The sequence below is a fragment of the Labrus mixtus genome, chromosome 17, assembly GCF_963584025.1.
Source record: "Labrus mixtus chromosome 17, fLabMix1.1, whole genome shotgun sequence".
NCBI classification, from domain to species: Eukaryota; Metazoa; Chordata; class Actinopteri; order Labriformes; family Labridae; genus Labrus; species Labrus mixtus.
The window spans coordinates 20,826,902-20,850,969 of NC_083628.1; the positions used below are offsets into that span (position 1 = coordinate 20,826,902).

A 24,068-nucleotide genomic window follows, 5' to 3' on the forward strand; every position below is an offset into this window, starting at 1 on the left:
AAAACATGTAGAACAGCACATAGACAGAAACTGTGAGGGAAAGCTAATATGCACTCTTTAATTCTTATTCATTTATCACACCTCATATCGTTATCATAATATTGAACAAAGTTATCACACATTGCATATTGTTTTGATATAGTGCAGGCCTAATTTTCATGCAAACATATTCCAGTTTATTTGTTGTTACACCAAAATGAAAGCAAAGAAATAACATAACAATAGTAAAACTTTTATATGGGCTGTAGTTAGGACAATTGACTGTATAAGTCCCCTTTATGTATAATTGTATAATAATAAATAGTTTGCTTAGTTTTCCAGGGTTAAAAGGGAGATACTTCCTTGTGCAGAATGTTGTTGCTAGGCAACATCAGGACAAGCCAGGTCAGACCTGCTTGGCTGGCTGCAAAGACACCAGGAAACAATTTGTACCTTTTCTTATCAGGAAGCCATAAGCTGAGAAATTGTTGAAAAGTCAAGAGCAGTCAGACTGCATCAAGGTAAGAAAAGGTTAAGATGATGGACAAAAGTTATCTGTCCAGCTAAAGTCATAAATGAGCTCTTGTAGCAGCTGAGGTGTTTGAAATGAGAGCTGATAGGAAACTCTGGAAACAACCTTACCCGTATTTATCGGCCAGCTCTTTGGCCTGTTTCTCCTGAACCTCCCGCTGGTCGGCCAGGTCCGCCTTGTTTCCTACCAACACGATATCTGGATTCTCACAGTAGGCATTGGCCTGTAGCTGGCCTGGAAAAGAAGAAATGCCAACATCAAACGGTCACAAAAAAATATAGAAAAACATGTACAAACTGCACAACTGAATGTGAAAGTGAAATGTGTATCTGGAGTCCTCTGAATAAAATGTAAAACTTGCATAACATTTTACCTACTGATGTTTTCATTCATGCTTTTATCACAAGACCTTCATCAGCAGTAGTCTGGGTTAATGTGCCAGATTTGATATTAGGTATTATATTCACTTTTTCCATGAACAAAAAAAATAGGAACACTTGTATAGTGTTGGGTCCTGAAAGTTTTCAGAAAGGTAACCATGTCTTAAAAGCAAATGTGTATTTTGCATCACTAATGATTACATGTTCAGATAAATATTTTATTATATCTTATGTTTAATCATTGTAATCTCTGACCATCACATACATGGGTAGATAAAGCCTTTCCCTCATGTTATGATGTTGAGCTCAGGAGATATTTTGAGAATTAAATAGTTAAGTGAAGGCGGGAAAAAGAGCTGCTGTGACGGCTCCTTTTCTGTCAAATGTTAAGATCCCCAAACTGTCCAAGTGAAGCAAGTTTCATCCTTTATGCTGAATCTAAAAGTCAAATATATCAGATTGACCCGGATAAAACCGGCTTTGATTTATTTTTATTTTCAAATTAAAAAAATAAAGACTGTAATGTCTCCTGTTTTTTCATTTATTTTTCTAGGCTGTTTGGTGCCTTTATTGTAGAGATAGTGGATAGAGTTGGAAATCAGGCAGAGAGCGAGACTGGAGAATGACATGCAGGAAAGGAGCCACATGTCGGATCTGAACCCGGGCCGCCCGCTTGGATGACTACAGCCTTAGTACATGAGGCACGCACACTCACTAGGCTACCAGTGCTTTTTAACATGGAAACTGAATAGTAATGCACAATCTATAAAATCCAGAAGATGAAACCATGTTTAACGATTTCTTAACAAGTAGAGGAAATGTGATGTTGACAACATACTCATCCAGTTTCTGACGTTGAGAAAGCTCTGCTGGCTGGTGAGATCAAACATCAACAGGAACCCCATGGCGTCCCTGAAGAACGCCGTTGTCAGGCTGCGAAACCTGAAAACGCACATATCAAGACAAAAAAAAAAGGAATGTTAAAATACAAATATGATTTAATAAGTTTTTCAGGCAATATCTGCTTTAAATGTATAACTACAAGAAATATTCCCCCTAGTGCCCTACTTCATCAAAAGATACATTTTCAGTGCATGTGCAACAACATTTAGTTTCCACATCACTTGGTATCACACAAGTTTCACTGTGGACCATGATCTGATTCATGACCAGTTGTAATGTCATAAAGTCATGCTTTTTCATGAATACCCTGAACTCGGATTTGACGGTAGCTCAGGGAAAGTTTCCCCTCGCTTCAGATTCTGCTCGGTATAATTGGTCGACGCTCTACCGGAAGGTCAGGGGTTCAATCCCCAGCTCCTGCAACCACATGTCCGATGCGTCCTTGGGCAAGAAACTTGAATTGTTTCTGCTGCTTTGTGGGTGGTGTAAGAATGTGTCTGAATGGGATTAGTTACTTCTGACGGTCACTTTACATAGCAGCTACTCTGCTATCAGTGTGTGAATGTGTGTGAACCGGTAGGTGTGACCTGAGGTGTGAAAGCGCTTTGAGAAATCAGAAGACTAGAAAATAACTATACAAGCTCCAGTCCATCCACCATGTGCACCACTGGCTAATGGTAGCCTTCAGATTTTTTGCTAAAATCAATCAATCAATCAATTTTTATTTGTATAGCGTCAACTCATAACAAGTGTTATCTTGAGACACTTTACAAGAAGCAGGTAAAATACTTTACTCTTTGTCTGTTACAAAAAGCAGGTAAAAGACCTTACTCATTGTTATGTTACAAAAGAGCAGGTAAAAGACCTTACTTATTGTTATAAAAGAAAAGTAAAAGAAAACAGTTCCTTCTACTGAAGCCCGTATGTCACAGCAGTATGGTGACCCCTGGCTGTGATTGGCTCAAACCTTTAATGACGATAGTGGGAAGATGAGATTGAGTGTGCTGCTGTTTGTGTCCCTAACACTTAGTGTACATCCCAGTTCATTTGTTTGTTCTCTGACGTGCTCAGCTTCTGGGTGTGACACTGGAGAAAACATGGGACCAACTCTGTGAAAACACTTCCTACAAGTCTTAATGAGCAAATACTTAACATGCAAACATTTGGCATAAAGCGACAAATATCAGGGGTGTTTCCACAGCAAACAGTCTGATGACGCGACCATACAGGTTGAATATAAGACTTTGATTAAAGGATCATGAGGATCAGTTTATGAATATAGGAATCTGCTGCGTTACACTGCCCTTAAGTTGAATAATGATGTAACAAACACTGACTCATCCTGCGATGAGTCAGACCTTTAGAAAACTGATTCAACAGATCAAGGCCAGTTCAAATTGAAGACCACACACGCCAACACACACTGAGACATGATTGATAGATGCTGCCATATTGTCAAGGACACACATGGAAACATACAATCAGATTCTCAAACCTCCTTCTTGAACCATCCAGTATGGTAACGCATACTTTACATGATTTTAGCATTCGCTTCAAAAATGGATTTGACATATCTGGAATTTTCAAGCAAAATAAACCATGTAGAGAGTTACACTGGTTTCATAATATGCAAGATGCATTTTTGCTCATCAACCAAGCATCCAATCAACAGACCCTTTAAGATTCTGTTGCCATAAAGAATCTGAAGAGTTTAACTAATGACACCCAACATGTTATGAAGGATGAAACAGAGTGATTTTGTATTTCTGGAGAGACGTGCATGGTGTGAGGATCAGCCCACCTCTCCTGTCCAGCTGTGTCCCATAGCTGAAGGTGAACTTTGAAGGTTTTCCCCGTGGCCGCCCCAGTGGGGTTGGTCTGTGTGTACACCTGAGGAGAAAGAAGCAACACTTAGTTTAGACTAAACACACACAATAAATAATGTGTGTCCTCTTAACACTCTGCATGCAAACATTTACCTCATAGCTGCTTCTAATTTATGAGGGTAATTTCATTTAATCTAATTGATATAAATGAGGTCGACAGGGTCCTACACCAGTGGTTCTCAGCTTGTTTTCCCTTGGAGCCTACCTTACTTGTATCCAAGAAAAGCCGAGCCTCCCCAGGACACACAGGGGGGAAAACAAGACACATAGCTGACAATCATTTCCACTGATAAATGTCTCTTTTCTGGTATAAACTTGACATTCTTTTCTCTTAATATCCCAACAGAATGCACTTATTTCTTACATATAATATATAATCATTTAATTTTCCAGTAAATATGTTATTGTAAGTAAATGTGTGCAAATCTTATTTTGACAACCTCAGAGCGGGCCAAGCCTTGTGAGAACTTTGGCTTCCCCCCAATGTCTTAGACCGCCCTCTCAGCAAAAAGCAGGAATATTCAACTGCCCCCCCCTCACTGCAGCCTCCACAGTGACACTTGAGTTGAAGCAACATCTCTCTATATGAATGTATGGAAGCGATCCTGCATTTTTTTTTATAGATCTGCATGCCCGACTAACAGACGGACAGAGATCTGTTCAGTGTTCATGACTCTGTTATAATAAACTGTGGTGTGATGCGGCAGCTTGTGTTTGTGTCTCTGCAGGAAGCCTCGGGCATCATTCACACCTCTCTGACTCTCCCACATGAGACACTGTCACTCTCTCTCTCTGACGTTCTTTTAAAGGGAAATTACCGCCCACCCACTCTGTCTCCTGATGTGGTTGGTGGGCCTGAAGGACTCCAGAGTATTTCAGATTGGATTTGCAGTCTACACATTTAATCGTACCATTTGCAAAGCACCTGCAACAACTACTTGAACTTGAACAATGGCATCCTCGTATCTGATTCCAGAGAGTTGAAGAAACAAAGAGGCTGGCTACATTTCGCATTAGCATCCGTCCTGTGTGATCAGTTAACAAGTGGATAGCCTGAATGTGTGAATACACCCCAATCCATGGGAGGACAGATTGGTAGTGTAAACGCTCATGCTTCCTGTGCGGTATTAAGGACTATCCCTCAACGTGGAGAACAATACTGCCTCCAACGAGTTTAAACGACAATGCATTGAGGGCCTGATGTACTATGAATAGTAGGGCTGGGTATCTTTGGGTGTCTCACGATTTGATTCAGAATCTATTTTTTCAATGCAAAACTATTCTTGATTCATGATTCAAAGTTTATGTTTTGAATTAGTACATAAGTACATAATTCAGGATCTACTCCAGTTATCTGTGAGACTGGCTTGCTGCTCCATTTGGCAGTCTACTGAGTCAAAGAGCTAGCATTAGCACTTAGCAGGGAGTGACTGACTAGCCCAAAAAATTGATTGTGGAGAAGAGGCTGTTTGCATCTTTACTCTGCATGGTACTGCACTCTCATACTGTACTGATGGAGCTCAGCACCATCAACATACAGATGATCAGCTAGGAGGTGTGGGGGAACTTTTAAGAGTTAAATGTAAGTCCAGACTGGAAAAATGTGAATGCCACACATCAAAACAGTATTTCAGAAAGCACTGGCTACTTTCACTTTCAAAACTATCCAATAAATTAAAGAGTTGGGAGTCAAAAGACTTTAGTCTGCATAATCTGAGTGAATGGTTCACATTCAGCTCTCTGCTCCATGTTCCATAAAGACCAAGAAAAGAAAAGCCAATGACAGCACTAAACTACAGCTGTGATCACACCTGTCTGCTTCTGTTTCAGTCTGGAACATTCAGATGTTATCCTAACACACACACAAACACAGAGAAACAGGAGAGGAATGGATAAATAATTAATGTATGAGTCATCCAGTGTGTCGGGATTAAAGCTGCATCGACAGTATTTCCAACGTACAAACACTCAAAGGCATCAAGGTGATTAACGCCCCGCCCACTTCCTGATTAAGATAACCTTACCTCAGTTGTCTTGGTGTATTTATCCTTATGAGACCTCAGCAGCAACAGTAAATGTTTTAACAGCTTACAGTGACAATTTAAAGCGATAATTCATCCAGAATCAGTCTTTGAAGTATGAAACCCTCAACAAATTTGATAGGTGGCTGTTTTTCTAAATTATTTTAATACCACTCTTGCTAACACTGGAAAAACAACAAACTTAATCTTGCTTTTTGCCAAGAGAGGAATGAGAAAATGACTATCATCGTTGCATATGAAGCTTTAACAGGCAGGTTATCAGCTCTGAAGGTTAAACTGGGATAAAAAGTTTAATACTGTAAAACCACAACAAGCCGGCCCCCTCCTCCATAGAACCGATGTGCATGCAGGTTGACACAGACACTGAAGCTTCACTTTATCTCCTTTATATCTGGACCAGTTCTCTTGCCCGCTTCCGTCGCTGCAACACCTCTTGGTTTGCTGTTTGCCTGGCAAACTGAGGGGCGTCCAAAACGGCTGTGTGGGGGTCGCCTTAAAACCGCCTACCTTCTCTGGTCCAAACAAATCCAGAGCATTCAGGACCAGAATCTAAAGTTAGAAGGAGGACATACTGGCTGCTGCATTGTTGTCAGAGAAGCCAGCACTTCAACATAGCATGTTTCCTTAATGTCTGATCATATAGTAAGGACACTTTATGAATTATTTCAGTACATATTTTACAGATTGGACATCTAACAAATAGGAAATGCGTTAAACTAGAAAATCAAAATGCACCTCTCTCAGCTTTCTGAAACATGGTTTCTGTCTTTCATGTTATTTTTTTATCATGATGTTTTATCACGATGCTCACATTTCCTAGAAGTTTAGTTTATAATGAGTTATTTGATGGATTAAAAAAAGGGTATAACATTGTAATTGACAGCTCTGTTGACAAATACTTGGGACAGCTAAAACATTCCTTTCCTTTGCTAAGACCAACTCCACATGATGTGCCGTTTAAAACGTGGTGACAAAGCCATTTCTTCACTGATATTTCATCCCAGTTTCTCGTTTGATCCGACCCAGTTCTGACCTCCCTTTACAACTTAAAAAGACTGTGACTCATATCAGCCGCTGTGGGAGCTGACAAACACAGACCTGACCTGACCTGACCTGCAGACTCTTCTGTGATCAGTTCAGATCAAAGAAAGTGTCTGGGCACATTGACATGGTAACTATGGTAACCAAGCCTGCATCACCTGTGTGTAAGGTAAGGGTTTGGTTGTTTTTTTATCATAACATTTGACTTCTTGCAGTGCTGGTTCAGCCCGGTTGATAGATCACGCTCACTGGTTCGACTCCTGATCCTGACACTGTTTGGTTAATGTCATCACTCTCCGTATTTCCTGTCTCGCTCAAACTGTACTATCCAATAAAAGCCCTAAACATAATCTTTAAAAAAAAAAAAAAAAAATCGATCTTATGTAGAGTTGAGGCTAAAACTTTTCTGATTCTGATTTCTGAAACCTGATTCATGGTCAGACAAACAGAAATATCTCAATAGAAGAAAATAGGGTTGACCTGATAACAGACTGAAACTTTTTAGCAATTTTATGAACAATCTAATTATATTGATAACAGTTATAATGCCATGGCAACAAGAATAAGTCCTAGGCAACATATTTTGGAAACTGTATAGTATAACAGTATTCAGGCTAATGTCTGCACACTGTCTGAACTGCACAAACACATTTTGCAAAAACCACTAGCATTGTCAGCACATTTGTGCAATATGGACCGTGCAGCAGCAACTTTGGGTTAAAAATATGACTGAAGATCTGAAGTTTTATTTATAGCTCTGGTACTATTCAGATCTATGGATTTAAATAATACAGATTGCACCGTTTTTAAAACATGTGTCGTAAATTATTTAAATATAATTTTCCTTTTTTTGATCCCTCATTATCAGACGTAAGAGATCACAACTCACCACTCTCTTTTCCCTGAAGTCAATGCCGACTGTGGTGATGAACTTGGGGTTGAACTTGTTGTCTGTGTATCGGTACAGGAAGGTGGTCTTCCCCACGCCGGAGTCCCCCAGGGCAAGGAGCTTTATAAGGTAGTCATAATCCCCATCAGTCATAGTGATGACCGCAATTAACCTGGAACAAACAGACAGGGACGCATGTAAGCAGACATTCACACACAGAGACTCAGCTCAGGGTTACATGTCAGAGAACGAGAATAATAAACGTGAGAGAAACGAAGGACAGAACAGAAAATGTTCTTAGTGACAGAAAGGAGATTGTGTGTGTGTGTGTGTGTGTGTGTGTGTGTATGTGTGTGTTAAACTATCCACTGTTGAGTGATGGGAGTGGTCAGCTGGGTCGTCTTGACCGGAGCATGACTTGCTGGGAAAATTCTAACCGTGTGTGTGTGTGTGTGTGTGTGTGTGTGTGTGTGTGTGTGTGTGTGTGTGTGTGTGTGTGTGTGTGTGTGTGTGTGTGTGTGGGAGCTTGAAGTATGGGTGGGAAGGAGAGTCTACATTTTCATGTCTGAGAAAGCAAAAGAAATCCCACATGTAGACACAAACGTATATCTCAGCTTTATTACATTGATTTATAAGCAACACAACTTCTGAGAACTATCAAAGAAACTTTGATTTTGCTACTACACATATGTAGAAAGTTGATGGTACTATTCTATAGAGGTGTACCGATTGACCAGCTGGTGACTCATATCATACTATTTACAGCCTGTTGGGCCCTGATGGGTGACCGGCTAGTCCTCTCAAATATATCCAGTTCTAATATATATAAGTGCACAGTGTGCTCGCTCAGCCCCTCCTGCTCCAGTTCACAGTGACAGATGTAATTTGGTAAAGTTTCTACGTTGGGTTTGATCATTTTGATACTCAATGAAACTTATATCAAGCTACCTACTCATACGACACGGCTGCTGTAAAACATCACAAGTGAAAATAAATGAAATCTTGAGTTATATATCAAGGTGATTTAATGAAACTAAATGCTGGTAAATTAAATTACCACACACACACACACACACACACACACACACACACACACACACACACACACACACACACACACACACACACACACACACACACACACACACACACACACACACACACACACACACACACACACACACACACACACACACACACACACACACACACACACACACACACACACACACACACACACACACACACACACACACACACACACACACACACACACAGAGGAAGAATCAGAAAGAGACGGGGCAGTCTGTGGTTTGTATGAAGAGAGGAGAGATACTTTTCTACTTTATAGTTCTAATAAATGCATTTTTAACGACTCTTAATTTACTGTAATAAGTCACATTACAAATAAAGGCTTTCATAACGATCTGCCAGAGTCAGAATTCTACCACACAATCTGCTTCAGCTGTAATTTTCCGACCTAGAAGATGAGATCATCTTCAGCGACTCCAGAGAAAGTTCATCATCAAAAGCATCCACTGATTTCTGTAACCCGTGTTCTCCTGAACATGTGTTAGTGGAGATCTAAGAAGCACAGGAATGCAGTTGTACTGAGTGTTCATGTCTCTGGTGAGTTTCAGTCTGGGGCCTGTTTGTCCTGCAGCTAAATGTGATATATTTAGAGGCAGGATCATAAGACTCTAATTGACTCAGCTGAGAGGAAGCACGTCTTACACTGCACTTTATTACAGGGAGGACGGTGATTAAGCAGCAGCTCTGATCTCCTCACAAGAACCTCCCTGTACCTCTGACTGAATGATCAGAGTGATGCTAAGATACCTCTGTAGTATATTAAAACAGACCTCAACGCTTATCAAATCTGTGATCTCAGCTACAGCAGGATTAGCTGTTTCTAGTAATCTGGAACAAAGAGACCGCATCAAACTAAACAATCTTAGCTAAGAGAAAGCATGAAGTGCTTATTAGAAATGTTCTGATACCAGCTTTTCATTCCTCTGATGCCAATCAGATGCCTTCACTTGGGTACAGGACTATACTGTACCTCTTTGATACAAGTAGAATCATAAATATATATTCATAATATTGGTGGAAAAACACAAATTTCTTACATTTTGCTAGCACCACACAGTTTTTCAATACTCAAAAACATACCTGGGACCAGTTGACGTTTTGGGGCTAATATGTTATGATGTCATAGCATTAGCTCACAAACATGCTAATATGCAATATCACATTTCAGACAGCATTGTGGCTGGATATTGATAGAGGTATTGGTATTGGTATTGGTGTTGGTATGCATAAGGGACGGGTACGAGTACTAGGTTAATTCTTGACTTGACTAACCCGTGTAACGTTTCATTACTCATTACTTGTTTTAAGCTACATTAGCTCACCTTAGTTAGCGATACATGTGTCACTGAGGTTTCAGGGTTTGCCTAAGTGAATATACTAAGTAATAACTTCTCCAGCCCAACTTCAGCTTTATTAAACATGAGCACAGCTTGTGCAACGAGCTCGTTACACAAGCTGTATTGTGGCAACAACAACTGCTTTGAGGCAGCTACGGTAACTCTCTAGGGACACATAACACCAAAGGCCAGAGCACATTTAAAAAACAAAAGATTAATTTTATTGCCCCTAAACAACTGATTCAAAGTAATATTCAGTCCAACAAAAACTCTTTTCTTTAAGTAAGGCTTAGAAATCTATTCTCACAACTTGACTTGTGAGTACACTACACTTAAAGTAAAAGCAGGAATGTTTACAGTGTGATTGGTCAGTTGGCAGGATTCCCCGAGGGTAAAAACTTTAATAGCAGCAGCTGTGTCAGCTGACGGTGGAGGAAAAAGCACGACTCACAGCACCATGATGACCAAAAACAGAACAAAACAGAAGAGAAACGTTCACTTTGAGGTTTTTTTTTTTTTTACAAAATGTATAAATCTTCAAACGGACTTGTCCCCAAATTTTGAAAAAATACTTATATCAAATAATGATCCATGGTATCGAAAAAGTACCAGATTCATATCTTTAGTCACATTCAACCAGAAGCTGCAGTAACGAAAGAGAAAGATTATTGTCAAAGGCACAAAAAAGTTGACAAAATATTTTTGCAGTTTAGACTTTGTGAGAGACGTTATCTGAAAGTTTTGGTTATCAAAAACAAAAATTATTGTAGTATTGGGTGCCTGGGACTTCTATTTTTGTTGCTGTGTTATCGAGTTATACAGTCCTATTTCTTGATTTTTATTATAATAAAGTTGTTGTTTTCTTTTTTTAAGATTTCTTTTTTGCTTTTGCCTTTATTTGATATAAGACAGTGGTTAAAATAGGAAAAGGGGAGAGCGAGCAGGTAATGACATGCAGGAAAGGAGCTGCAGGTCGGACTTGAACCTGTGACACAGGCTATGGCCTCTGTACCAGCTGTGGCTTAGTGGTACAGTCAGTCGTCCCTCAAACAGAAGGTCGGGGGTTCAACCTTCGACCAGCTCCTGCAGGCGCATGTTGGGGAAGTCACTTAACCCTAAGTTGCTCCCGCTGCTTCATTGGCGGCGTATAATTGTGTATGAATGGAATTACTGACTTCTGATGGTCACTTTACATAGAAACCTCTGTCATCAGTGTGTCAATGTGTAGGTGTGACCTGCGGTGTAAAAGCACTAGTCAGAAGACTAGAAAAGCGGCATTTAGCATTTAGACCATCGGTTGTTGAACTGTATTTTCTTAGTCTGATGCATGTGTCTTATAGTTATCATATCCTAAGTTATACACAGTATATAAGCAGAATTTATGAAGAAGCTTTTCAGCTAAAGTGCCTGATCATTAGCGAGGTGGAGCTTATAAAGAGGCAAATCAAAAATGAACACCTGATTAAGAGAAAAAAATCGAATACACAAAATTATTGTGAAGTTTGCTGCATTCAGGGTACGAGTGCAAACATTTTTCCTCGTCTGCTATACCTTCTATCTCAACAACAAGTGAGAACAAAACGATAAAACACCAAGAGACATTAAAAATGTACGAGCCATCACCCACAGTGGGAGAGAGGAGGAACAAAGGGAAAGGAGGAAAAAGAGTAGAGTCGAGTCGACAGCCGTCCAGTCCAGCTGAATAAAGAGACGGGGGTTTGTTTGAGGATACATCATCAGTGTCACTATCAACGTGCCAATCAGGAAGTGGTGTTTGCTCTTCCTTCTGTTATCAATCACATCAGAAAGATAAAAACAGACGTCACTGCTGTCAGTCTCGCTCTGATGCAGTCTGCAGCTTCATAAATTAACAGAGTTGCACTTTCCATCAAAGGCTTGTGCTACTTTTTGTTGTGAAATATGTCAAAATGAATCCACAGACGAGACATGTAAAGACACACTCTTCTTCATCATCATTACTGAACTGTGGTATAAATATATGAGACATCCAAACTGTATATTTCTGAACCAAAACTTGAATACAATGCAGGAATGAACTTGTAATTGATGAATTGCACAGGTGGTTTTGCATATTTCAAGAGAAATTACTTTCCCCACAAAAGAATCGAAACCCAACATTCAAATGTGAAGCGTCAGATATGATGCAACATGTTCCTCCTAATCTGCATTTTTAAATTCTGACTTCCTTTTCTGGGAAATACTGATGCACTCTTGTGTCTGATACATGCATGACTTGCCCACAAACTCAGTGTTATTTCTTAAGAAACCACAAGCGATCTAGACCATCTGTTGCCATGGTAATAGCTCTAGGAATGTAAACTTGGGCTCAGTGATGCTTGACAGCTAAATGCTAACATCAGCATGCTAATGTTGCACCCATGAACAAAGACGTGTCTTCTGTTTTTCAACTTTATTCTGCCCGGTGCTTCATTTTCTATACGATGGTTTTGCAAGAAAGCCTTCCATCCAAGACAGACGGCTGTAAACAAATAAAAACCTTGAGTAATGTATACTCCATGAGGGTCAATCCCATCTAATCTTGTAAAACACCTTCATCACAGCACTTAACAACAAATTGGATTCACAACAAGACGAGGAAATGTAACACACCTTCATATTGTGTTTTACTATCAACAAGTTAAAAACATCTCTGAACTGCAGAATAAATCAGTTACAGCAGCAGAGGACCCGACAGCTCAATGGAGGAGCATAAATCTACCTGACAGACTCTGAGAGTAACTCCAACCTCTCAGCGCTGTGCTGCTTTAAACACTCACAGATTTATAACGCAAAGAGCATCGTACCTGAAACACAGAGAATGATGAAGGAGAAGGGACGATTGTGTGGATTCGTGCAGAAAGTCCGCAGCGAAAAATCCAAAATTAGGTCTCTATGAGAGGACAACCATTGTGTTGTGTTGATCCTGATCACAGACTACAGACAACTTTCACAAAAAGACATGCATCTACCTTAGATCATTTCCCATAGTGCAAACTGATCTTCTGATTAAATCAATCAATTATTAATAGAAGCTTAATTTATTCATCCAAATCAAAGATACATTTCCTTTTTCAAATTACCTCATGAGACCGAATGACTCAGAGCAAATTTCTTGTGAAGTTTAAAGCTGCACAACATGAAGCTAAAGTGAAGCTGTAAACAACATAGTCCATGAATAAGCACCCAAAGGTTTCAGCATGATCAGTAAAATGTCTTTCAGGTGAGTTTCTGCATCTAACAACACATGTTTGTATGGACAGAAATCCAAAGAAGAGCTATGCATGGATGTATTTTGAAGATTGCTCTCCCACTGAAAGCAGCAGGGTGATGCTGCTTGGCCTTTGCTGTGTTAATTATTGATTAACACCAACAGGATTAATCTCTCTCTTCTCACTGGAGATGCTCGCTGCTGTTTTTAAGCAGTTCCCTGAAGAGAGGGGAGGAATTTCTTTTAACGTTCAAATCTCAAGCATAGAGGCACAGGATGTTTGGGTTCCTAAAATCAGACAAAATAAAATATGATACTATCACTTGCATACAGTATGCAACGTATTGGGAGAAGTATTTCTATTAAAAATGGTTATTTTCAATTGCAAAGGAAAATACGTAAACATCCACTCATCCATAAACAACCATCCAAGATACATTTTCAGTTGAAATAAAATAAAATAATGTAATCTCAATTTATGTCGTCACCACCTTTCTACCAATCCAACCAACACTGAACTATTAGACCCAAATAAATGATTTAAATCACATTTCAAGTTCCTAAAAGTTTAGCTTTTATTTGCAATATTACTTTCAAATGTATGTTTTTAAAGGAAGAATGTGCAACATTTTACACATACATAAATCAGCAGACATCAAGTATATCCTATATGTAAATATCTCTCTGAGTCATGTCTGTCTACAATAAGTGAGAAGCCTGAGTCCCTCCAGCTGTTCTGTTGTCAGAGCCGTGTTTACATCATGTTTACATAGACTGGACGGCCTTGTGTATAAAGCTGTTTCAGTCAAGGACTAGAGAAAAGAAGAAGAACATACTCAGTGCTTAGTTGGATGTCACATAAGTGTCTTTACGGCCATTCTGTGTCAATTTTTGTGCAACATGAAGCTACTAGCTAACCAAAGAGCGCTAACAAGTGCGCTTAATGGTGCTTAGTTATGATGCGTTCTAATTCATAATGGAGAGTGGAGGGGGGTTGGAGGTGTGTCGCTGGAGGAGAGTGGAGGCTTCAGAATAGTGGAGGTGTCGCCAAACAGCAGTTTGTTTTGGCTTCATGCAGGTGCTCAAGGGCGACATCTACTGGATCAAAAAGTCGCTCATTCCTCCTTTTAAGACTGATTTCTGGGGTATTGATATAATAAGCCCATTAAAACTTATACCATGCTGTACTGATTTGTCCCTACTCCTTATAGGTTAGTAACCAAAAGTGGTGTGTCATTCACACATAATCTAACAAATTGTATTTCAATGGACACAAGTACTCTAGTTTATATGAAATGTCAGCAGACATTCATCAGAGACGACTACGTTTGACTGCTGTGGCCTCTGAATCTTTGTAAACAAATCAGACATTTGATTAGTTTTCCGTCTGTTCTCCTGAATCTCTGCCTTAATTTCCCTGAACCGATCTATTCTCATGAGGCAACGATCAATAACCGCTAACATAAATGGAGATTGACCCCAGATGATCCAATTTGTCCAGACGTTCTCCAGGGTTAGCCGCTCCGATTGTCTGAAACCTTTCAGCATTTCACATCCACTTAACAAACCAAAGAGGCATACATCTGAGACGACACGGCAGGAAGATCAATGAAGTGGAGCTAAACAGAGACCGGGGATGGAGGCAGCTGTGGACCGCTTCTCTCCACAAAAACTGCAATTACTCGAATTACTCATGGCTATTGTTATCGCTACTTGAATAAGCGGTCCTCTGCAGGTGCAAAAGGATACGATTCAGAATCTAATCAAACAGACAGGATATGACACACTCAGGTGTATCTGAGAATTTCTATTTATCCATCCCACTTAGCTACCCTTTAGGGAGTTGACCCCTGAGTCCCGACATGGGTTCCTCTATTCCTTCTTAATCCCACAGCAGGAGGGGGGGAACATCTGTACAAAGAGCGCACACAGCTGGACTAAAAGGTCAACATGGAAGTGGGAGATACTGGGGGGGGGGGGGGGGGGGGCAGAGGAGGACGATTGAGGGGGTACATGAGCAGGAGTCACTACCGAGGTTCATAGCAGTGCGTTTCTTTGTCTGACTTCGAAAAGAGACTCCGTGCATATTTGGAACAGGGCAGAGCGGAGTGGCGCTGCTGTGGAAAGACAACCACTGACATAACAGGGGGCACAGACTATGGGAAAGTAGAGGGTTATATATGTTCTTAAAATCCAGACAGGCATTGGACCATGCGTCTTCTGAAAAGTCCTCCAGAAAAATGTACTCTACACTCCAGCATTGACACTTATCTTCTGAAGATTCAGGGCATGCCAGCTACGAACAGTTAAAAAAGCAAAATCAGTGTCCCCTACCAGCAGCATGCCTCACTAGTCCTTTTGAGACTGCTTCTTTTGCAAAAGTGCCGTAACTAAGCTCAGCCACCATCACGTCTTTGTACATTAATATTACTTATATATTACCAAGCGGTCCAGTTTGGTTCAGTACAATGTGGTTCAATTCAGTACGGTAAACCCTGATCCTGCTTGGGTTTCCACAGTCAACCATACCCTTATTAGGTAAGTGGAGTGTAAGCCAGATGGAGATAGCCACATCAGCTTTATAATAGTGTGACACCATAGCAGCCCAACACAGTGTAGCCCGCTGTTAAGTTCAACGAAGAAGAAGAACAGGACACAGTAAAGAAAGGGGACCCTTTGGGGTAGGATTGGAACCCTTGGCACCCCAACAGAAGGGGACCAAAAAACTAGGACGGTACGGATCACTTATTTTGGTACCATTCCCAACTTTTGACGGTGGAAACGTCAGTAAATGGGTAACGTACCAAACCGAACTGAACTGGACCACTTGGAAACAGGGCTCAAGACGCCCCCATTACACCTCTGCAACATTAAGATTAAAGGCCAAACCTCACAGGGTCATAAATATCACAGCTTCAAACAGCTGTACTGTAATACCTTCTAGTTTTGAGAGGTGGTCGAGTCAGTGAGTCATTTTGAGACTCAGAAATAAAATGTCTGCTTTGAAAAAAAAACTTAAAGAAGTGCTGTGAGGAAATATCATACTCTACACATCTACACATACGGACCAGTGAGTGAACAGATTGTGTTTACACTACTACTGTTAAAACTTGTGACATTACCATCTCCACCCATATGTTCGGCTGATCTCAGGAGCTGGTTGTTTTATCACAGCAGTGATGCAGCTCACAGCGCATCCTGTTCATGAATGTATTTCCATTTGCTTACTGCATTGTAAAAGAAGTGATGGTCTTTAGAATATAATAACGCCCACTCACAATGGAAAGACGTAGACATGAAAGTTTAATGTCGATAACGGAGACTGAGCATGAAGTTACAAGTCACACTTGAGAGAGCGTCTCTCTTAGGACATTGGTGACCCTCACATTCCAAATGCAAAGTCTTCCTGTCACAACCATTTCAAGAACAGCACCGAAATTGTGTTAAATCAAGCCACATGTTACCTGATCAAAACAGCACACTGTTACTGTGGAATTCAAACTAATGTGTAAAGACACAAGTGAGCATTGTGCTCAAAACCCACAGGTCTCATGACTTCGATAGCCTCGATTATTTTGATCTAACATGGTTACGTTTAACGGCCGACGACAAAACAAACCTCGGCACAACAACTGTGTGCAGCAAGTGTGGGGGGGCTGTGATTGGAGGTGTAGGAAAAGAGCTTTTCTACCTCCTCGGCAGATTCTAATATACCATAAACTCTGGGGGGGAAAAGCCAAAAGACTCTGCAAGGTTTTCCTTTCTCCAAAAATATTTACATTCACTTGTTGAACTAGAAATACAATCATCTTTATATGAGGTGTGTGTGACTTCGGAGCCAACCACAACTGGATATTTGAGGAAATTCAGTTTGTTGAACTTCTGCATTGGCTTAATTTTTCATCAATGGAGGTTGACGCTTGGTTTGGCACATGGCAATGATTGTTTATAAATGGGTCACATCCACTTTAGTCTTAGAAACACTGATGAAAGCCTCATTTGTTTCACTCAGCTGCTGTTTATCTTTATTAATTAAAGTCTAAAATTGTATTGCATGTGCTGATGTTTTTCCCTACAGTGTTCAGAAAAGGTGAGTTGTCACCAATTGGTTCCAGAACTGCATTTCTGCACTGTGCATGGGGACTGTTTCCATCTAACAGGGGAAGTCTTCTGTCGTGCTGATGGTGCTATACCACTCGGACTGTAACTGGACACCAAAACTATTCTGCACAGTCTGCGTGTTTGTTCAGTATCTGTTAATAGATGTGTAGACAGGCCAGACTCGTCAAAAACAGGAGAAGGCAAACAGTCTTTACATAGAGACATAAGATAACAAGGCAGTCAACATTGCTCCTGCAGCACCATGAAGGAGTCCCCTGTTCCCACCTGTTCCTCTAGTCCTGGCTTCTTAAAGCTACATTGACTGTCACCAGGAAACTGATACACACATTGATGATGACTAAAAACAGTAATCAGAGATCAAATGTACACAATGATATCGACTTCTTTCTTTTTAAGTGAAACACAAAGTAATGTGTAAACTTCAGGGGTGGGACAAATACACTTAAATGAAAGGAGTCATTATTAACATGATTACTTACCTTTCTTCAGAATCAATATTTATTTGATTTTCCTACTCTACCCAGCTGGTTTCTAACCTGCCAATCCTCCCTCTTTCATAGTTCCTTTATATTCAATTTCTTTTGTATTCTTCTCTTCTCGTCTTTACTTTCTCTTCAGTTTCAATGCTTATTGAGCTGATCAGTCAGCTGATTGAATCTGTGGTCCTGCTGTTTGCCTCAGGGCAGTAAAACACACATCATGATCAGCTGGAGAATCCACCCAGCTCTACCCTGTCTTCTGGGTCCCAAAGGAAAGTCACCGGGCTCCAGTACACCCACTGAAAAGATTTGATCAATCAGGTATCCTATTATTCTAATCAGAAGCTTGTATTGTTCTGTATTTGGGCTGAAGTCAGTTTCCCTTTATTATTAAGTATCAGAAGGTATTGTTGTTGTGTTTCAATCAGAAACTGATGAGAAGAAGCAACGTCTGCATGACAAGCATTCACTGTTCCAAATCTAATATTTACTACCATTGTGTTTTGCTGCTTCTCAATCTAATTATGGGTCTCCTTGTTCGACCTTTTCAGGACACATGTTCAAAGTTATTTGAGTTTTCACGTGAGCCTGAAAAGCAGCACTGCGGTCTGCTACTCAGAGATGGGGATATCATTCTAAGAAGTGTAATGTGTTTCATTATTACATAGTTTCATTTAATGGAAGATAAAATCATGTGAAATCACTTTTGGTTAAATCAAGCCTCAAAAGCTCTTTTAGTCAAGGACTAGAGAAAAAGAAGAACATACTCACTGCTTATTTGGATATCATGTAGGTGTCTTTAGATTTTGTCATTCCGTGTCAATTTATGTGCATTATGAAGCTACGAGCTAACTAAAGAGCGCTAACATTAGCCCACTAACACAACAATGCAGACCACAAGGCAATTGCAGCTCGAGCAAAGGACGATTTTGTCCACCACTTGCTCTTAATCAAGCTTAATTATGGTGCATTCCATTTGATAACGCCTTCGTGTGAATGCGAGTGGAGAGGGGTTGGAGGTGTGTCGCTGTAGGAGAGCGGAGGCTTCAGAATAGCGGAGGTGTCACCAAACAGCAGTTTGTTTTGTTTTCATTGGTGACATTTACTGGATCAAAAAGTCGCACATTCTTCCTTTAAGTAATAATGTTTCTGTTAGTTCTAAATTCAACATTTAGAGCTCAGATATGATTCGATTTCATGATCGGGTTGCTAGAATAAAAATTACATTATCACAGGTTTAGTTTGCATCCATAATATATATAAATGGAGCTTCTGGTGGTTTCTGTCTTGCTCTGCAGCCTCCTCTTACTCTCCTACACTTAGTGCCCACAGGAAGAGGTTTCTACAGAACTCACCCTCACAACATTAGTGAAAACTGTAAACCCAGTGTCAGGCAAACTGGACCACAAATAGACATGACCACAGTCTGAGTGCTGAGACAATGTAAAGATTCATGTTTCATGATTTACTGCTTTAAAGCTCCTGCGAGGAAGCTTCAACTTGTGTTGATTGTAGCGCCCCCTGTGGACAAAGTGGTACCTTGTCCTGTCCTGAGCATGCCTAGGAAGTGTTTTCTGCCACACAAAGCTCATCTTGCTTCAGTGTTAAAGTCAAATGTGGAATATTTGCTGTAGAAAATGATCCTTCTTGAGCATGCTGTATATCTTCTTGTTTTTGTGACACCTACCCCCTAGCAGTGGTTAAAGGTTCCAAAAATAACCATTTAGAAACCAGGAGTCTAATCTCTTGTGTCCTCGTTTCTTTTGTAGTTCATAAAGAAGCATCAGTAGTCATTTCAGTCTGTTTCATAACCAGTCAGAAACTCCTCACAGGAGCTTTAAGACAAACAGATTCAATTTGAATGTAGGTCCATTAACTTTGGAGCAGCTGCTACATTTAAAGGTTTCATAGATTCACTGATAAGATGAAACTTCCTGTCACTCTGGTTGTGTTTCTGTTTGAGTAATGAGTATCAGCATTTCATCTCTGAATCAGTCAAACTCTGTTTTGCTCTTGCTGTTTGTTTGCTGCACATTTCGCCTCTTATAAACCTTAATGCAGTGGTTCTCAACTGGTGGGTCGGGACCCAAAAGTGGGCCGAAGGTGTTTTCAGTGGGCCTGGAAGAAAAATTGTCAAAAAGTCTATTAAGTGTTTTTTTTAACAAGATATCCGATCCGAAAATCCGATTGATTGAAAAATATCTAAATTTGGGTCGCGGTTCTTCATGAAGGAGTTGGTTATCAGTCCTGAGGCCCGACCAGTAAGAACTACTGCCTTAATGAATTGTATTTCCTGTTTGTGTATTCTTTAAAATGTTACACTAGCGTAATTTATAGATTATAGATAATGCAACAAGTATTTTGACATTCTTTTTTGAGTATCTCTAATCTTGATCATTATAAAATGTAATTTTTTCACCTTATTTCTAATGTTTAAAGTAGAAGTTATTGCTCCTAAATTTGCTGCTACTCCATCACAAGAATTTCCCTGTTTGAGCTCATTACAGTAAACATCCATCCATCCATTCACTCTTACATTGATGTTTGTTGAAACAGGTTTGTATGTCCATGGAGTCGTTTTTTTTTCTTTTCTTTTTTTCTGATATTTTGATTATGACTGTTTTATATCAGATTCCTTTTCACTTCAACACTTTGACACACAGTATAATGCTAATGATAATGCAGCCTGGATTTATAAGAGTTGTAAGATCAACTGAAGCTGGAGGGATTTTATGTAAAGTTACTGTTTTAAGTGGGTCATCACACAGCCTCAGCTCAGTGAAGATAAATATACATCATGGCATGTTTTAACGCCTTAACATCAAATCAACATCAGCGTTATGTTTTCTTCCCTTAAGTGCCTCAAAGTTTGCCTGAGAGGAAGAAAAGACTAACATGGTTATGTTCTTCTTTTCCACAGGGGTTCTACATACAGTATAAGAAAACACCAACGTCTGTTTGTTTTTCTGTATTATTCCTCTTCATGCATGCATGACGGAGTCAAATATTGACCTCAGAGTCTCCTCGGTTATAAATCCCAAAAGAGGAAATGTCAAATCCCCACATGGAGATTTCACATAAACACAGGCAGTCATGTCCAGGTAATTCTGCAGATTTAAATGACTGATGATGATGATGATGAATTTCCCATCAGCAGTCAAACCAGTTTTTTTAGGAAAACGCTGTGTAAACAAAGATGGTGGGTTTTGTTTTTCCTTCTGCACAGCACACAAGGCTCCTATTACACACTGCTAGACTCACAGTCAAGTTCACATGTCAGATTCAAAAAGTGTTTGTGATAGGAAATAGTGCACCTTGGTTTTAATTAACCACTTCAGGGATTATTTCACCAGAAGGTCCTTAAATCAAAATCTCTGTTTCCAAGGAGACCAGGCCAGTGTGGTCTTTCATTTTCACCTCACCTAATGCTGTTCAATTTAATTGTTTTCCACATCAATCACAACTTCAGTTGGCATTTCTAAAATCATTATGCATGTTTAACAGCAAATATTGTGTTTCGTCTGATGGGATATGAACGATGTGGAAAGGACAGAATGAAGGAAAGAAATTAGGAGTGTCCTGAAGGCTATGGCCGGTGTTCCAATAAATCCCATGTGTCTCTTGTCAGTCTTGTAAGTTGCCTTGCCACAACATTTTGGTTAAGTAAAGACACCAAAAATACCTTCCCTGGTTAGGTTAAAGGTCATGGTTTGTGTTTGAATGTGTGACTGCTTGATACCACTGCACACGTCTGCACCGCGCCCATCCACTCAAGTCAATCCTGATGTTTCCTCTGAACATACCATGACAGGTCTCACATGTTTACAAGAAGCGTCTCTTCGCTCGGCTCCCCTTAAAACATGCCTGGAGTCTTCTCAAAGGAGCCTGAGTCCAGCACGCATCAAGCTTAAGAGCAGATCCACTCAGACAGAAGGTCACACATTGGAACATAAAGAGCATCTGGTCAATTTTAAATTTAACCCCCATGGACAGACTCAAGATCATAACCTGGGAAAGGCTAAGTAACCTGTTGTTGGTATGTTATTATCGTCTGATCTCGTGCACTTCCAGAGGGCTTTGGTCGCGCCATCGGATGGAGCATACTGTGGTGCACACGCATGCAGTGGAATAAAAGAGATATCTTTTTAATACATTGGATAACTGAGCAAGCAGCCATGTTTGATGAGTTGGGAGTGGGAATGGGTTTGCAGAGAAATAAGCTACAAAGATGTCGTTAATGGAAAACAAAAGAGAGTTGACTGCCATGTTTTTGGTATAGACTGACCATATATGTTGTTGTTTTGTTATGGTCACATCAGTATAATGACGTCAAAGCTTCCTAGTCTTATGAGTTGAAGGTCACAGAGATTTTTGGATAAAAACTGCAGCATGTCAGGAAACCGCTCACACGTTTGCACGCTGGAAACGCTGATTGTAGTCAAGGACAATAACCCTCTGAGCTATCCAGCTCAACGGCTGTCATAACAGAGTCACAAGCTCGCTCACTAACGGAATCGCAGCAAGTTCCCACATTTTTTCCCCTCCCAAGTCGTACTTGCACCACTGACTGACTCCTTTCTAATGACTTTGTACCTGCAAGCCATTTGAAACTGTGGTGGGACCGGGGCCTTAGAGATACGACATAAAGAAGGAATTTAAATCCTGTTGTCGCCTTCAAAACTTCCCTGAAAGTCTCAGAAGAAGAGTAAATTAGTCTTGGGTGACGTTTTCACTTTCTACTCTGACTTTTTCTTCATATTCCTTCCTCCCTTGTAGAGATAATGTTGAAAGCTTTTTAAGGCGGGCTGACTTTGAAAAATTAATAAAAGCACAACTTGAGAGCTTATTTCTACGATGCTTTTACAAGTGCTTTGGAACAGGACAATGGAGAATGTAAAGTTGGCCTCATTTGTCTGCCAAAGGCTGCAGCTTTCTTTTGTCAAATCCTTACCCAACCTCTTTCTATTTCTTGCTCTTACTCATTCATTTCACTAATTTGACTCATATGAAAAGCTGCTTCACACCTAAAGTGAGGCTAATCAAAGTTTCCCCATTCCCTCTTGAAAAAAAGATAGAAAGACAGGCTTTAGTCAAAGTGGTGTCACGTTGTCTGATCGGAACACAAATTGAATCATGTCACACATAATAAAAATGAGATTGACTTGAGAATTAAACAGCCCCGAGTGTCCTGCTTTGCTTCTGAACTTCTCCAGTTTCATGAGACCGAGCATGAGAGTAGATTTACAACGCTCAGAGTCCAGATAACAAGCCAGCCTGGATGATGCAGCTGAATGCAAAAACACAGCAATAGTTATCTGCTCGTGTAAAAGGATGTGAGCACATCCACAGAAACAATTGCACCAAAAGAGGCTCTTAGATTTTTCCCTCTTAAAAACTTTTCATGCCGAGTTTTGGTCTCTGTATCTGTGCACAGAGCCTCCCTGCCTGCAGCCTGTCACATGCCCACGAAAAGTCAGCAAACAGCATCTGAAATTAACTTAGCCAAACAAACATCCTGCTGAGCATCTGAGCGCCTTACCTCTCAGTCAGCGGCTCCTCAGCTGATTCTGCAGTGTGAGATCCTCAGGGAGATACCGGCCTTCCAGAGCAGCTGACCAGCAGCCCTGCATCTACACCCACAGACGGATGGACTGACTGACTGACTGACTGACTATAGGAGTGACTGTGTGACTGTGTAAGACTCTGGACGACTGGGGGACTGACTCTCGTTGAGCTAGAGGCAAAAGAGCAGAGAGACACTCCCCTCCCCGACCAGCTGACTCGCTGCCTGGCTGGAGGGAAGGATTGATGACTGCCTTGTAGACTGGTGGTTAACCAACATATATTTCTGCCTGGGAAATTAAAGAAAGAGTGAAAAAAAACCACCATGACTTAACTGAAAAACCCAATACAAATCTTATAAACTGACCAATTTAGAAGTTTTCTGATTAGCTAAACTAGATAATTGTTTAAATAACCACAAAACCAAAATCTGTATAACTACAAGACTTCTTAACCATTTTAATAACCAACTACCCAAACGCCTACCTAGCTAACTAAATGATAAGCTGACTAGTGACCAGTATTTTGCCAAGTTACAGGCCATAGTTGTTAAATGGTTGGATGAAAGGTTATCCCAAAAACGGAAACACTTTTT

The 24,068-nt window shown here is 40.3% G+C and overlaps 1 protein-coding gene across 4 annotated transcripts in view; it reads right to left on the bottom strand.

Moving 5' to 3' along the window:
* The window catches only part of rab27b (RAB27B, member RAS oncogene family), a 160,239-nt gene that overhangs the window by 111,169 nt on the left and 25,002 nt on the right, over positions 1–24,068 (bottom strand). For 2 of the 4 annotated variants that reach the window (XR_009676353.1, XM_061062033.1), the window contains exons 1-5: positions 23,451–23,870; positions 7,653–7,824; positions 3,596–3,684; positions 1,730–1,833; positions 622–745 (exon numbers count right to left, since the gene is read on the bottom strand). Coding sequence is in view for 3 of the 4 variants with exons in the window: in XM_061062033.1 (XP_060918016.1) it covers positions 622–745; positions 1,730–1,833; positions 3,596–3,684; positions 7,653–7,805 (470 nt within the window). In the remaining variant the exon portion in view is untranslated. Of the gene's footprint in view, positions 1–621; positions 746–1,729; positions 1,834–3,595; positions 3,685–7,652; positions 7,825–23,450; positions 23,871–24,068 lie in introns of those variants that run through there. The other 2 variants (XM_061062034.1, XM_061062035.1) reach the window with 1 other exon arrangement.